We start from the raw sequence: 15987 nt of genomic DNA on the forward strand, positions 1-15987 counted from the left end.
AGATGGCACTTTTAATTCTCCACATGTTTTGATGTGCTGTTTTCTCAAGGCTGTGAGGAAAGATTACTCTCACAAGATGAAAAGCAAAAAGGTTTGAGTAATTCCTCACAGGCAGATACTCTTGCAGAGCATCCTAAAGGATTTGATAAAATGGGCAATTAAGTTGTCTTGCTCATTCATAGCTTTAAGTGCAGCCTGACACTCCACAGAGCACCCAAGCCTCTGTCAATTCATTCTGAGCACATCCTCTAAAAGCCTGACCAAGCTCACAGTAAACCAGAAGCCAGGCTTCTAATTAATTACAAAACAAATACAACATCCTTAGCACAGCATGGCTAGCAGAGGAAAAGAGAAGGAAGCCTACTCACAGGCAGCCTGTCTCCCAAGCACACTGGGACTTGAGTTTAGGCTCCTGAGGGCTGGCAGGGAATCTCTTTTTCCTTACACCTCCCTGAATGACAGCATTCAAATGCTGCTGCTGCTGGCAAACTACAGCCTGTTTAGCACTTCTGAGAATCTCAGTGACAAAACACTTTGCTTTTTGTCTTTAATGTCCCAAGAAGGTCACTGGTAACACAATGCCTGTCTAGCACCACTCCTTGCTTTTAAAATGTCCTTAACATCCACTTTCTCCCAGAGATCTCACTGCAGACAGCAATCCCATCAAACAAGAAAAAAACCCCATTCCATTTATTTTGTTTTTTAAGGAATTACTTTTAATCAAATGTATGCAGAATTCTACAATAGAAAACTTCAATTCAAGTTATAAAGATATGTATATGAGTTCAAGGTGTTTAATTTGAAAATAAAAGACTGTCAACTGGATCAGAAAACATTCCCTTATAAATTGCACTCTTTATCCCTCCTCCCAATAAAAATATTTTGTTCCCTTCATTTCAGTTGATTTTGCTTTCACATAAACAACATTTTAATCTCTCATAAAAACAGTCTTAATTGGCCCTGAGGTATGGCACAGATTGATGCAGTCTAGGTCATTGCTTTCAGACACAGTAAAAGGATGTACAAAATCCTTAAAGAAACTTTTTGTCTCCTGAAGCAGAATATTTCTTGTAGCTGATGAGTGCTTGGCTACAACCAACAGGTTATTCCAATTGATTCCTAAAATATCCTGGCTCTATGCAGTAGGTAGTATACTCCTCCTATTCCAAATGAATCTCCTCAGTGAAGCAGAAGACTTATTAAAAGTGGGTAAGAAAAGCAATTCAGCAGAGAGATTTGACTTGGAGCTGTTGCAGAGCACTCGCATAACTCATCCTGCTCACTTTCACTCCTCTGCTCTGCTCCCAAGGATTGCTCAGAGGCAGGAAGGAAGAACTGCTGGAGCAATCCTTTTCTTTACTCTAGATACTGCAGAATGGATTACTCCTGGTGTCTATGAAACAGTAATCTTCAAAACACATTTGAGCTGGTCATTCAGCTGAACCTCCGCATCTCCTCCTGGGAGCCTGGAATTGACAATTGTGGGAGAACTCTGCCTGCCCAAAAGGCAGACAGGTGGCAACTCCCGTATTGCCCTTTGTTAGGATACAACCAGTGATACTTAACATACCGCAACTGGAAAAATACTGAGAATCAGCACGCAATCCCGTAGTGGTTTGGGCAGGGAGGGACCTAAAAGATGGTCCAGTTCCAACCAGTGACTCCTTCCACTTGATCAGGTTGCTTCAAATCCCATACAGCGTGGCCTTGAACACTTCTAGGAATGTGGAGAAGAATCATTGAATGGAAAAAACCCCTGACTGAAATTATTTTTCTATCATGCGATTTATGGCAGTTTCCACTAACTACGATTAAGTATTCAAGCCTCACTGTTTGAGCAACAGGAACCACATACAATAATTGAAAATGGTCAGTGTCACGACGTTTCTGCAGACCAGTGACAGGTTATGTGCTGACACCTGGCCTTCACAGCAATGGCACCACATAAAAACAACTTGGAAATAGCTGAAGTCCCACAGGTGCAGCAGCAATAAAGCCTCTTCCAGTATCTATCCAGGCACTTGGGAGATGTTTGCAGAAACACAGGATCCTACAGCTGTTCAAGCAGTAATGATTTTATGGGATTCTCCCCGCTGAGGCCTCTACAGCTCTGCACGTCCTGGACTGTGTAATTGTGCTATTTCTCCAGCCTTAGGTCAGGCACAAAGGCCACTGACTGAAGTTTGTTCCAGATGAAAGCTGAGAATCTGATAGAGGTTTATGAATACTGTTCCCTCTGTGAGTGACTCACACCTTCCAGCACACACTAGCAGCCTCTGTGACAGAGGTCACAGAAGGATTCCCAGCAAGAGGCCCCAAAGCATTCACAGCTTTGAAAAGAGTCTGCTGTAAACATCTGTGAGACACACAATCTCTTGGATAGTTTCAGGAGAACACTTCTTTCAGGATGCTGAAGGCACTTGGTGATTGAAGACATTGGCTCAAGTAACTGAAGACATTTGATTTCATTTTCAAACCCAGGCATGTTTTTTCCAAGAAAGCCACCACAATATTTAATGTCCCTCTTGCACTGCAGTCTGAGGTTACAGTTGTCTTAATATACTTTCATGGAGAGCAAATACATTTGACAAATTATCTAAGATATTATTTTATGCTACTCCAGAAGAAAAGCCAGCACCGAGCTGAAAGGTTTACTCCTTCTCCCTTTCACACTGTATTTATAATAGGCCACAAAAAAAAAAAAAAATCCAACTTCCCCATGAAATTTTAAATTCCAGTTGCCTCACAAGTGTCTCATGGATGTATTTCCAGTAGAGATGCATCTGAAAAGTGCCTGCAGCAAAGCAGGCAAAAAATCTTTCCAGGTGAGTGGCAGAACAAATGCATGAGAATTTCTACAAAAATGAGTTCGTATCTTGTGAAAGTTAAAATATCTTGACAGAAGCATTAAACTACAAAGTGTTTTCTGAAAGGAATCTGTCTCCATGACAATTTTCACAGAGCACCAATTAACTTATTAAGGCACATAAATAAATGGCATGATAAACCAGTGATAATTATTTTGGTTCAGAAGAGAAGGCAGCACTCTGACTTTTTTCATTGATAGTTTTACACTGATTTCATCTGGTTCCAGTGTTCAACTCTGAGATCTTTCCTTCAACCCTGTCTGCCACCAAATTCAGGTTGCAGCCCCGGAGTGCTTGTATTAAGTCAGCTACCTTTGCATGCTTCCCCTTCCACGACTGCCACTGTCGAAGTGCCTGAAAAACTTGTTCAGACAATTTGTCTCGATAGTCTGTCTCTATCCTCTCCAGCTTCACCTCTGGCATCCCAAGTTCTCGCATCAGCCTCTTCCACTCTCTCCCAACATTGTCGTGTATGACAAGAACAGCTACCTTCAGGAGACCTGAAACAGCAGAAAGAGATCAAGTTAGCCATGGATTTACTAAGAAACACAAGAAACACGTTTAGAAGTTGCTGGTTTTATTTCGGCAAAATGTCACTACTTTTGTTGCACTGTTCATACTGAGACCTCTACAGAAGCCACCGGATAGACTTAGAATCCCAAAAGATAAAAAAAAAGGAAGATAAAAAGAGGGGGGAAAATTCCACCCTGGAAAGACATTTGTGTACACATTTACTGGGGTTGCTGGGGAGCAATATATATGGGGATATAACTGTATATATATAAAATAATCCACCTACGTTGTTCATGCCCATTTGGCTGATCATCAGGGGCATAAGGTTCCTCCTCTTCGAACTTTGCCAGCTGTGACAGCAGATCCCCCCTGTCGATGTGCTGCAGCAGCCTTCTCAGGAATTCCAGGTTATCTTCCGCGATCTTCTGCTGCTCTATCAGGATGCTGAAGAGATCCCTGCCGCTTTGCACCGCCTCAAGCTTTCGCTTGCTAATTTTGTCGCGGCAGAGGAACTTCATGGAGGAGAGCTCCGTGTCCGACAGGCCCGAGGAGATGGAGTGCAGCAGGCTCAGGAAACGATTCACGCCGCCGGGCCCCGCGCCCGGCACAGGCCGCGGGGGGGAGATTTGGGCGTCCTGTCCAAAGCCTCTGGAGGGGAAATCCATTCCTGTTTGCGCAGAGCGACTTCCCGGGAACGGAGACACCGGAGGAACGATACCGACACGACCCGGCCCCGCCGCGACCCGCGCCCGGAACTCACGTGACCCCGCGGCTTTCCCGCCTCGCGCCCGCCCCAAGATGGCGGCTGAGCCGCCGCCCGGGAAGGGAGGTTCGTGCTCCATCGCCTCCGCCTAACTTGGGGTTGGGGACCCACTGCCCCGAACTCCTCCCTGGGAAAATGGGCTTTTTGGTGCTGCTGAATGCAGAGCGTGTGTTGGAGCCGAGCTCGGCGCGGCAGGTGTCCTGCTGCAGGAGAAGCCCTGGTGCTTCAGCCCTGGGCAGGGTGCAGAATCACAGAATCACAAAATGACAGAAACAATCCCTCGGGAAAGACCTCGGAGATTATCGAGTCCGATCTATGACCGAACACCACCATGTCAGCCACAGCATGGCACTGAGAGCCACATCCAGTCTTGTGTTAAACACTTCCAGGGACTCCACCACCTCTCTGGGCAGGCCATTCCAGTGTCTGATCACCCTTTCTGCAAAGGAATTCTTCCCTATATCCAAATTAAACCTCTCCTGGTGCAGCTTAGGCTATGTCTTCTTGCCCTGTCACTTGTCTGGGAGCAGACCCTGACCTCCCCCAGCTGTCCTCTCCTGTCAGACACTTGTGGACAGCCAGAAGGTCCACCCTGAACCTCTTTTTCTCCAGGCTGAGCCCCTTTCCCAGCTCCCTCAGACACTCCTTGGGTCCTCCAGACCCTTCCCCAGCTCCATTCCCTTCTCTGGACATGCTTCAGCCCTTCAATGTCCTTCCTGACTCAAGGTGTGACCTCACCAGTCTAAGCCTGAAGTTGGGGGAATTGTAGATTTCCTGTTAATACTGAATCATTGGACTTCTTGTGAACACCTACCCCTATAAGGGTTAATCTCTGTGGGTTTTGTTTTTTCAAAAGATGGAAAGAAAAGCAGTACAAGGATGAAAGGTTCAGCCTGGGCATGAGGAGGCTCAGGGGGTACCTTCTCGCTCTTCACAGTTCACAGATGAGCATGTAGACAGGAGGCGGTTGGTCTCTTTTCCCGGTGAAAAGAGGCTGGACAAGAGGAGAATCACCACGGGAGGTTTAGGTGGGCTATTTAGGAGAAATTTATTCACTGAAAGGATGGACAGGCATTGGAACAGCCTGCCATGGGGAAGTGGTGGAGTCACCATCCCTGGAGAGATTTAAAAGATGGGCAGATGTGGTACTTTGAGACATGGTGGTGGACTTGGTTGGACTCAATAATCTTAGGGGTCTTTTCCAAACTTAATTGTTCAATGTTTTATGATTCTATAAAGGGCATTCTCCACCAAAAGCAAGAAAGACCACAACAGAGCCCTGCTGCCAAAGAGATGCCATTCTCATGGTTTCCCTGCCTGACAGCTGCCCAGGGAAGCAGGCTCTGCCCTCCCTGTGTGGCCCCTGCTGCCCCCAGAGACCTCCAGCCCTTCCCTGGAAACACAGGGCATGTAGCCTGGGCTTTGTTCCTCACAAAGATTAATTGTGACACAAAGTACCTCCTGACCTTTAAAAGGGCGGAAATAGGGTAAATGTTAAGTCCCTGTATTTTAGAGGTGACTCTTACAGAAAGTGGAAGGTTGTGAACTTAAATGGGAAAGATCAAGTTCATCCCATTGTTTTGTAGGTGCCTTTTGGCTTCTCAGCACATGTAGATAGTTCAGAAATTTCCTTGTTCCATCTGTGAGCACTGGCATGTTGATTCCCCAAGCTACCCCATTCCTAAGTTGTTTTCATCACACTTTAGTTTATTATTCTTGCAACACACTCACAGACCTACGTTCTCTCATCATAAAAAGATTTCTGACTGATAAATGAACTTAAACACTATCATCTTCCTCATCTCTGTCTCCACTATCACATTCTGACATGAAGCCCCCAAAACATTTCTAAAACTCCCACAGGCAAAAGCCCTCCTTAGATAAACTCTCTAGATATTTTTGTTTATTCCCTAAATTCTGCAAACCAGAGGGAATTATGTTGTTGCAAGGTCTCACAATAAAGCGAAGAGTGAGAGGAATCGCCACTGAGAATCTGAGCTGGGACAAAATGTGCCTGATTTAAGAGGGTTTTTTTTGGTTTTTTTTTTTGTTTTTTGGTTTTTGTTTTTTTTTCCAGCCCTGAATATACTTTAAACTCAAGGAAAGACATTAACAAAAAGGGTGGCATAGGAGGAATATATTTGCTGTGTGCGCTTTAATTTATGAAGCATGAGTAAGCCTCGCAATGGTATAAGAAGTATGAAATCCAGTTAAATAAAATTTCTTTTCAGTTTTTCCAAGGAAGGTGACTCTACAAAACATCAGGGACCAAATCACATCATGCCTGGTGATGGCAACCAGCTGAATTCAGAGGCAAATCTACATGAGAGAAGTCCAGATCAGTACAGTTTATACCTTTATTCTCTATACTCTGACATGCAATTGAAAACAACATCAACTGAGATTTTAATCAGTTCATACAAACCTAGTGGCCAGATTCAGCACTGAAGTACACAGGGCATGAAGGTGATGCTGCACATTTGTATAATTCCAAAGGTATCTAAATTAGTAACAAAAGTGAAACTAAAAGACACAAATCAATATTTAATTACGACTCCTCTTTTAAACTCACTCCTAACAGAAGGCAGAGGTTGATTGAGCAGGGTCTTTTATTCTGTCTGAACCTGACTTGGATGCATTCACTGATGAAAATACCCCAGCACCTTGCTTTATTCCAGTGATTTTCTGTGGGAGTGGTTTGTGGGGCTTTGGCAAAGAAAGTATTAGGTGAGTCTAACAGATAGTAAGCTCTTCTGCGTCAGAATAAAACTTAATAGAAATTATTTATTGGAGCAGCTTAGATGTCAGTGGAAGATTACCAGAAATTTAAGTGCTGGGAATGATCTGGTTCCTAACCAAATAATCTTCAAGTTTCTCCAGGCAAGATGAGTCCCTGCAAAATACTGCAGAGGGAGCTCGGAGCCTGGGAATGCTTCAGACTTAGCTGTGACTTCACGGTCTGTGCTGGAGGAGCAGGGAAAAGAGAGCGTGAAAAGTTTAATTTCAGCAGAGCCCTCACGGAGGTGTCAATCACCAGGACATTCAGGCAAAAACCACCCATTTGGGGACTGCAAAAATAGCAAAATGTGGGGCTGTCCTGAACTTTGGGTGACTGAGGTGTGTTTGTGTGGAAACTCGGGAAGATCCTTCCTTATTTCCAGCCAAGGCAACCAACATTCTGCTGGTCCAGAGAAAGGGAGGATTTAGGAGCTTCTGGGTTTAAAAGTGAAGCAGCTATGATAATTTCTTTAATTTCCCATGCAATTCAATAACAGATAACCCACAGGGGATTTAAAATCCTCATCCTGACAGTTCTGAGACGCAGGTTGTGCAAACACAGACAGTGCTGAGGAACTGTTTCTCTTTTGAGGCCCAGTCGAATGTACACTTCTTTTAATATACCTACTCTTGTCTCTCAAGGGAATTCATAGCACCTCCTTTTTTCTTTGCTGTCTTCAAGAGGAGATTTTGCACAAAAAAAAGTGCAACCCCTCCCTACTAGCAGAATTGAACTGTAAGAGGTTTTTAGTTTGCTTGCTTGCTTTTTTACTCCCATGGTGAATAAACTGATGTCCATAATGTTTCTTAATATATTTATCCAATGCCTCTCACCCCTTTTTTGCAAAATCCTAAAATGCACATTTTCAGCAAGGAGAAGACAGTTTCTGTATTTTCTTTTGTGAATGAGTTATCTGTACATGTTTATTTTGTCAGCTGTCACCCCTCTGTTGCTATAACATCCAGACTAGAAAGAAGGGCTCTGATAAAAAAACTCATTTGCAAAGAGACTGAGGATCTTTGGATAAAACTGTCGCTGAAAAAAGGGCCTGTAAGAAATGTCAATTATTGTAGGTTGAGAGAGAAAATTAGATGCAGAGTGTGGGAAAAGTAAATAAGTACTGAAAAGAGAGTGAACTCTGGCATGACTAGGTTGTATACAGATAAAAGATCTGGCCAAGTAACAACAACAACAAGCAATAAGTTGTTAACAGATGCTTGAACTTAATATTGAAACAGCAGAAGTGTTGATATAATTCTGTTGATACAGTTCTGTTATGTTATTGTTGGCAGAATAAGTTAGTTTAACTTTAGGGGAAGGGTAAATTGTAGACTTTTGTGTATTTGCTCCAGCTAAAAACCTCTGACTTGACTTTTTACCTATTTTTGTAGTGAATTTTAATCATACCATGGAAGTATGAAATCATTCAGACAAACATTTCACATGACAATAAAGCTGTGTGTATATATTAGCCCAGCGCATCTCATTCCTCTGAACCATATTTATTACTTAAGCTCTGCAACATCAATTTTTGCACTTGGAAAAACAGAAGAACAGAGGAGAGAGAGAGCAAGGGTTGTTTGCAGAGGAATGTCATTGTGAAATGACAAAACATCCCCAAATAACAGTGAATGATCATTAGAGCTCTTTTGAGGCCCTTTCTATTTCTATTCAGTTCAGCAAAGCAAGTTAAAGTCCAAACTGGAAGTTGCTATTCATCCAGGGAAATAATCCAGCAGCTCTGATTGCCAGGCTTGGAAGCTAATACTAATTAATTTCTGCAGAATATGTAAATTTGTTCTTTATTTTCCTGGGCTGTTGTATTGCCAGTTCCTAAACCAGATAAAACCCTGGAAAGGTAAATAGTTAAAACAATAACATTTATTTTCTGTAAATTGAGGTGTTTTTCTTAATTCTCCTTCTTTGTATTAGAAAATACATAATTCTGAGCAGCTATAAAGTAAAGGTTAGGATAACAAAAATAATTATTTTGCCAAAAATGGACCCATTTTCCACCACTTTGGAGTATTTCTTACAAGCAAGTAATTAGTTCTGTACTACAGGACTTCATCCTCCCACACAAGGAATGGTTTTCTTCCCCTTTCCTTATGAAGGAGCAGCACTCCATTGCCTGCTGCAGAGCACTGCAGCTGAAATAATGGCAACAGGTATTTCTCATTTGTTTTAGTGTCTGTGAATATTCAACTCTTGTCTCTTCTACACCAACAGACTCTGCTTTGGACCTGGTGAAAAATGTAAACTTTATCTCAACTATATCTTTGCATCCAGCCTGCAGAGTGGCCTCTTCAGAGACCAGAAAATATTTAAATGTCTCTCAGAGGTACTGAAATTTTGCTTTAATAAATAAAAATGAGTGAGCGTGGTCACACTTACTTGATTTTTGAGTTAAACTCGGGTATTGTGAACTCACTCCTGTGACTGGATATAATGACAAGCCAAGAGGTGGGGGTTATTTCCTAGAAACAAGTATTGCCCTACACAGCTGTGATTTTCATTCTTTTCAGGATGTGCCAATGCAGTATTTTCTGTCCGAGTCACTGGAGTTGGAAGGTGTAAGTTTTTTATTCAATCCTGATTACAGAGGGAGTGCCTCATCTGCTCAAATACAGTGCAGTTATTATCCAGTTACTTCCTTTTAAAACATGAATAGTTTTGTGTGGCCACTAAGTGATACAGGATATGACTGGGTGAGTTACTCATAGGGATTTAGATATAATAAATAAGAAAGCAAATCTGGTTCCATCATCCCTCTCCCTTGATTCTTTGAGGAGGAAGTATTTTTTTCTGCTCTCTGAAGAAATGCTGTAATTTGAGCTCATCCACAGTGCTGTGGTCAGAACCAGATACCAGCTAGTCCTAAACCACAATTTGGAGTCCATTTTCATATACAAACATGTAGGAAACTTGTTGCATTTGTTTCCAGAGATGAAAAGTTTAGGAAGGGAGTGTGACTTCCTGAGAGAAGGCTGGATTAATCTAATACAATATATAGCATTTATATATTTTCCTTACCGTCTGTATACTTCAGAAGAAGTGAGGAAGTTACACATGCCACAGCTTGGTGCCAGAAAAGCCACAAAATGAGTTTTATTTTTTTTTCCTTGTGTAGGTACAACTAAAATTAAATGATTTGTAGCATGTGATCAGCCCCAAGTTCACCCTCTGTGATCAGTCAAATAGACATTAAACCATACTTTGCTGTTCTTCACCAGTTTTGGAGAGAGGCGTTTGAAAGGGAGCCTGTACCACATCTTTACCAAGCACCTAAACCTGGCAGTAATTAATTAATTGCCACTTCTTATCCCCAAGAAGCCCCAGGGGTGATTACCAGCTTAGCCCACCAGCTAAAAGGCAAGCCTCATAAAGAGGTGGAGGAACTTGGTTTCAGAAGTCAAATACAAAGATGCAAAAGGGAAGAGGTTTGGTAGAAGTTCAGAACTGCCTCTCAGTTTTGCTTCTTTTTCTTTTTGAAGACAGGATGAAGATGGAGCTGAAGTTCATGTTGATTTGCTGTCAGGAGTCTCACTGTTCCTTTCCTGCTCACAACTCCTCTTTTCCACTCACAGCAGTGCCTGAGGAGAGTCAAATGCCCAAACAGTTCCAGGAGTCAAGAGCCCACCTACCTTCTGACACACAGCGCACACACATCACCTCTTGCAGTAAGCTCAGAACAGTCTGGCCTGCTGGGATTTATTGCTTTCCCACTTGATTGCTAATTACTTGCAATTACCTTGCTTCTTTACCTGGAGATGTATTTCAGAGATTAATACATTGAGAAATGAGAGCTGCTCCTGTAATTACATGCTGTTGCAAGGACAGATGGGATTTCAGGCTCATGAGCTCCATTCCTCCCACAGGACCAAAGACTTCCAGCTTCCATCTTCTCACAAGACCCACCGTGTTTCCTGGCTTGGCATGGCTGGGATGGCACGTAGCTGTGGGAACACTGGCAAAGGCTGCCCCATAACCCACCTACAAGGTGGCCTTGCCTTAGAAATCTGTCCTCTTTCCAGAAAAAAACTCTCCTGTGGCTGATCTGCCAGCTAACTTGGGTCTGAGAACAGCAGGCAAAAGTTTTTTCTTCCTCTCTTGCCTACCTTGCATCTTTTCTTTAGCTCCATCTCATACTTCAGCTGGAGAAGATAACCACTATTTTTTCATTTAGCAGTAAAAATAGGGAATAACCTTTTCTTCTCTTGTAAGACTGCTTAACCACATGCCCCTCACTCTGAAAATTAGACTTTATTACACTTAAGCTTGTTCAGCACAAACACTCTGCCAAATATTTTGTATTTAGATTCTTTTTTCTCATGGTCATCCAAACAGATACGTTGCCTGTTTTGACATGATTTTTTTCCAGAGACGGTACTAAGCCAGATGAAAGCTATGACCTCAAAGTCTTCTTGGATTTTCCATGCTTTGCCCCATGGAAACCAGAACAATGGTGCACGAACTCTTTACTGCTCTCACAACGCATCTGCATTGCTTTATTTTGGCTTTAGCTGACACTGAAGGTTAGAAAAGTAACCTACAAAAACTGTCAGGAAATTTTATTTTATCCAAAGTGAAACCAATCACTCAGTAAGTACTGCTTAACCTCATGCAAAGCACGCTGAAGGGAATCAATGGAAATATTTTCTTTGGCTTCAGGTGGCTGTCATGGCCTTAAAAATTAAGGATAGAGTTAAAATTCAAAATAAGCCACATTCATAGTTAGTTTTTTCTTCAGAAAGGCCTGTTGGGCTAAAAAAAGAAGGTTAAAAAAAACTTTTGGTTTTTCTCTGCTATACTAAAAATGGCATCTTGTGTTTGGTTATGGAATAAATAGTGCTCAAACGTGCAAAGAATTGAAACAGAGTTTGAATGGAATTCATATAAATTTTAAGACAGGCTTTTTCTCAGTGGCAAGAGGAAGAGAACTTGTTTACTCTGAAAACTTCATAGGAAAATATAAATGCACTCAAGTGATGTATGGAACTCTGTGAGAGGTCAGACTCCAGAGGTATCAAGATGAAAAGTAAATTATCATTGTGTTTTGGAAATCCCAACAGCCAAAAAGATCATTAACCAGAGTGTACGGGGTTAAAAATAGAGATGTGTCTGTGCCTTGATGCGAGACTTATTCACCCCTAAGCTATTTAAGACTGCAAAATATTTGTAGGACAGTATCTTGGAAACACAATGACATGGAAATCCAGGAGATTCAGACTCACACTGGCAGTATTTGGGGTGGGAACAACTTCCTCCTCAGATGCACCGACTGACATCGTGTCTTTGCTACAAACCTTGCATAGCAAACAGCAAACAGTGATTCAGCAATGGTGCAGAAATGGCCCATGCAGCCATTTCCAACAGGAATCTTTCCCATGGTCTGCATTTTCACTTGGACCAAGCAAACTGGTGCCATGACTTTCCTCTTCAACGTGTTAAGACATTTGGTTTGGGATTTTTTTTTTTCCTTTGATCAAATCCAGGCTGAGAAATGGTTTTGTGCTTATGGTTTTGGGGCAGAAGCATGCCAAGAACAGGTTGAATGCATGTCATGGACATGGTGTCATACCAATACAGAATTCAGCTTTGTCCTTGCACAAATGAAATATTTGGTTTTCTATCTTTCATCAAACCTGGTCACTGTGAGTCATTATCAAGGCATGTCCAGGTATTCTTTGATCACTTCCAGATCCCTGCTTTCCCTTCTGGGAAAAAAAAAAAAAGTTTCTTTTTGTTTCCCTCTCTATTCCAGTAAATCCTTTCTAGCACAGTCCTGCCTCAAATTTGCTATTGATAGAAGCAAACCTTTTTTTTTTTGCATCCCAAATATGAAAAAACTTTCAGGAAAAGTACTGCAACTGCAGTGCAAGTGTTTTTCTGGAAGGCATCTCATATCTAATGAGCTCATAGGTACTATTTTGTCTTTAATAACTGACAATCCCACAATTCCCACCTTCTAACAATATTTCCTGGCTTGGAGCATCAATATTTTCTATCAAGGAAAGGAGGATTGGTGTGAAGCCTTGTGCTCAAACCACAGTTAAATGGGAGAGGGAGAAAAAAAATTGCAGTTAGCAAGTGATGTTCTGAGGCCAGCTTTGCTTGGACAGGTCCCCTCAGGGCAGTGAAAACATGACAGCCATGGTGGAGCCAAAATCTTCCTTTGTGCTCTTGGAGATGGATTTCAGGTGGGATTCACTCATCTCCAAGTGGGTCTCTAAAGCAGCTCAAACACCAGATCTCCCTGGGACATTTTTAGGAAGGTGTCTGTACACTCAGAGCAAAAGGAGGGTTGGGAACAGAACCTGTCCCACAGGAGAAACTCTTGGATATTTAAGTTTATTTCAAATAAGTCTTCAAAGAAAAAGGAAAAAAAATATACAAACCAAAATAAATCAGATTTAGTATATATTTTCTTTTTTAAAAAAATGATTCCATGAAAGAATTTTATAGATATCTGAGTAGTAATACAGATTTTTATATACAAAATTCCATTTCAAACAATTTACTGTACAAAAGAAAGTATAGGCAACTGCTACTATCCCATGATTTCAGCAAATAATGAAAAATTCAGATAAGTATGTGTTGAGGATATAGTTCCACCATTTACAGGAATGTCAGTATTAAGTTGGGAACACTTTCAGGTCAGTATTTACAGATTAAATCCCCTTCGAGGACAATCCCTAACATTTCTCTTCATAATAGGTAGTTTGGCTTTCTCCTGTATCTTTTGGGCTACCAAGGAATGAGAGGAAGAACAGGTTTTCAACAAAATGTGTGGACAGAATTCTGCTTGATTTCTCCCCACTCCCAGTCCTATTGCAGTCAGTGGGCCTGATCTGGTAAACATTTACTACCAGGCATTACATTTATGTGGGAATCAATCAGGCAGGATTTTGCCCTACAGCAACACTCTGTCATAAGTTACAAATTTTAAAAATAGTGACATTCCTGCAAGTCAAAATACAACAGAAACAAGAGTTAACAAAATATAAGCCCTTTATTAATAAAAATCTTTGGTTGGATCAATATTTTAAATAAGCTTCAAGAATATTTGGTTAATACCATTTTCTTTCTTCCACATAATTTCTCTTCTGGTACTTTCTTTGGACAGACTACAGAAAAATATCAAGTTTGTCACATACATTAAAACAAATAAATATATCAAAAGCTATATATGGCATTCTTTTTAGAGTTCTAGCATTAATCTTTAAATTAGTTTGGCAAAGGAAAAATTAAAGAAAAAAAGAAATAACTAACTTCTCTTGAAAACAGCTTGGTTTTGTAACAAACCATACAGTAGCTAGACTTTAAAGAAATTTTTCCTTTTTAGTTTCTTTTTCAATTTTATAATGCAAGTGCCATGGAAAAGACAAAGCAATAAAAGAAATTAGGTTAATTGCACCAATATTATTTGGAAGTGCAGTTTATTGGTCGACAAAGCAAAACTAAAACATATTATGCTTGAAAAGAGCTGTACTGATGGGATTTAACTAGTATCACGGTAAGTAAGTATTTCAGACTTATACTTTAGGGAAAGCTCCTTGTACAAAAGAATAAGGTATTTTAAGACAAAAGTCCTGTAACTAATCCTATAACTGAAGGTCTGGTCCTGTAGCCCCAGTGCAGGCAAAACTTCCACTGAAGACAGTAAGTGGGATACATTTGGGATTTACTCCTCTGGCAAAGACTCTGGGAAGTGCCAGCCAACAGCAGAAAGCCAGTGGGAAAAGCTGGCTGTGAAACACGGGTGCAAGCACTTCCTTCTGCTCCACAGGGCTACAGGGAGAAGCCAGGCTGGGAACAGGGGTGTGCTGAAACAACAGGGGGAAGGGAACTCGGCAACAGCAGTGTCTGAGTGCTTGGCAGGGCAGTGAGAGTCACTGGAGTTCTCCGTGTGCTCATTAACTCAGGGCATTTAACAAAATGCTCCATGACCATGAACCTGCTGGGAGGATCTCTGGAATTGTGCTGCTGCTGCTGTTGCTGCCAAGAAAGCACTTCTCAGATTCCCTGCGCTGATGTTTCTGGACACAGTGGTGCCCCAGGGATGCTCTGGGGAACACAGCAGGCTGCCACAAGTGTCCCCCACACCTGTGGGACTCCAAAGCTCAGATTCACAGAGCTAAACCCAGCCTTGTGAAGCAAGTCAGTCTGGTAGGCTTTATGGAATACTAGGGAATACTGATTTTGCATATAATTTAGACAATTACCTCATGGACCTTCGAAAATGGGTTTCCAAAAATAGTTCAAGTTAGCATTATTATTATTATTGTTATTATTATTATTACTTCAAATTTACCTTTATTTCATTGGCTAATTGACAGGCTAAGATCAGATTCTCAGAGAATGTCTCTATCAATATTGTCCTAAGTACCTGCATTTCTTAATGCACGCCAACATCAATAGTGTTACCTAAGGATGAAATATAAAAACTCCCTGCATTACTGCTTGTGCAAAAGGAAAAAAACCAAAAAAAAATCCAACATTGTCAGAAATAGAATGTGGTCCTCCATATTTGCAAGAAGGGCATTTCTCACAAAGATGGGAGTGAAATGGCAGCACATCCTTCAACATGCACACTGGGGTGTCCATTACCGGAGTCCTGCCCTTGGCGCCATGGCTTTTGTCTCTGGAATGCCCCGACAGACTCAGCTCCCTTCTCTCCTAAACGTCCAGAGGATAGGAATGGCAGGAGGACAAGCTCCCACTGCAGCTCCTGGAGAGCCTGGGGCTGTGGTTGTTACAGTTTTCCCCTTTTTTCTTGTCCTTGTCATTCCAGGTTTCCAGCATCTGCAGCTTCCCTTGCTCTTCCCTCATGAAGACCTCCACCATGAGAACTTTCTCCTTGTGAATCTGCTGACTAATGTCCTTGGGAATGTCTGGGATAATCCAGTCAACAAATTCACTCATGAACATGACCAGGTTCTGAAAATGAAGTTGTGAGAAAGTGTCAGCGGGGTCAAATGAAAGGGTGCCTGTAGGTAAAGGAAAGGGGCTGATTTTGGTGCACTTAGGAAGAAAAAATGAAGAGAGAACAATATTTGAGTTGG

General features: G+C 41.7%; 2 protein-coding genes across 5 annotated transcripts in view; both read right to left on the reverse strand.

The window, feature by feature from the left end:
* Positions 1-699: 699 nt before the first annotated feature.
* On the reverse strand, positions 700-4140 carry FADD (Fas associated via death domain). Its single transcript, XM_015629574.1, has 2 exons — positions 3667-4140; positions 700-3367 (listed from the first exon to the last, which is right to left on the reverse strand). Exons 1-2 carry the CDS (start codon positions 4043-4045, stop codon positions 3081-3083), a joined length of 666 nt encoding a protein of 221 aa, XP_015485060.1. The 5' UTR covers positions 4046-4140; the 3' UTR covers positions 700-3080.
* Positions 4141-13262: 9122 nt separating this feature from the next.
* ANO1 (anoctamin 1) overlaps positions 13263-15987 on the reverse strand; it is a 70905-nt gene continuing 68180 nt past the window's right edge. For all 4 annotated transcript variants that reach the window (XM_015631889.1, XM_015631888.1, XM_015631887.1 and 1 more), the window contains one exon: positions 13263-15862. In XM_015631889.1, coding sequence (XP_015487375.1) covers positions 15602-15862 — 261 coding nt within the window. In that variant the 3' untranslated portion in view covers positions 13263-15601. The remainder of the gene's footprint in view (positions 15863-15987) is intronic.

Source organism: Parus major, chromosome 5 (assembly GCF_001522545.3).
Source record: "Parus major isolate Abel chromosome 5, Parus_major1.1, whole genome shotgun sequence".
Classification (NCBI taxonomy): Eukaryota; Metazoa; Chordata; class Aves; order Passeriformes; family Paridae; genus Parus; species Parus major.

Excerpts from the sequence above, each read along its gene's own strand:
- FADD (XM_015629574.1), bottom strand. The coding sequence starts at position 4,045 with ATGGATTTCCCCTCCAGAGGCTTTGGACAGGACGCCCAAATCTCCCCC. Across the intron at positions 3,368-3,666 it reads GCCAAATGGGCATGAACAAC|GTCTCCTGAAGGTAGCTGTT; the intron begins GTAGGTGGATTA and ends CTGCTGTTTCAG.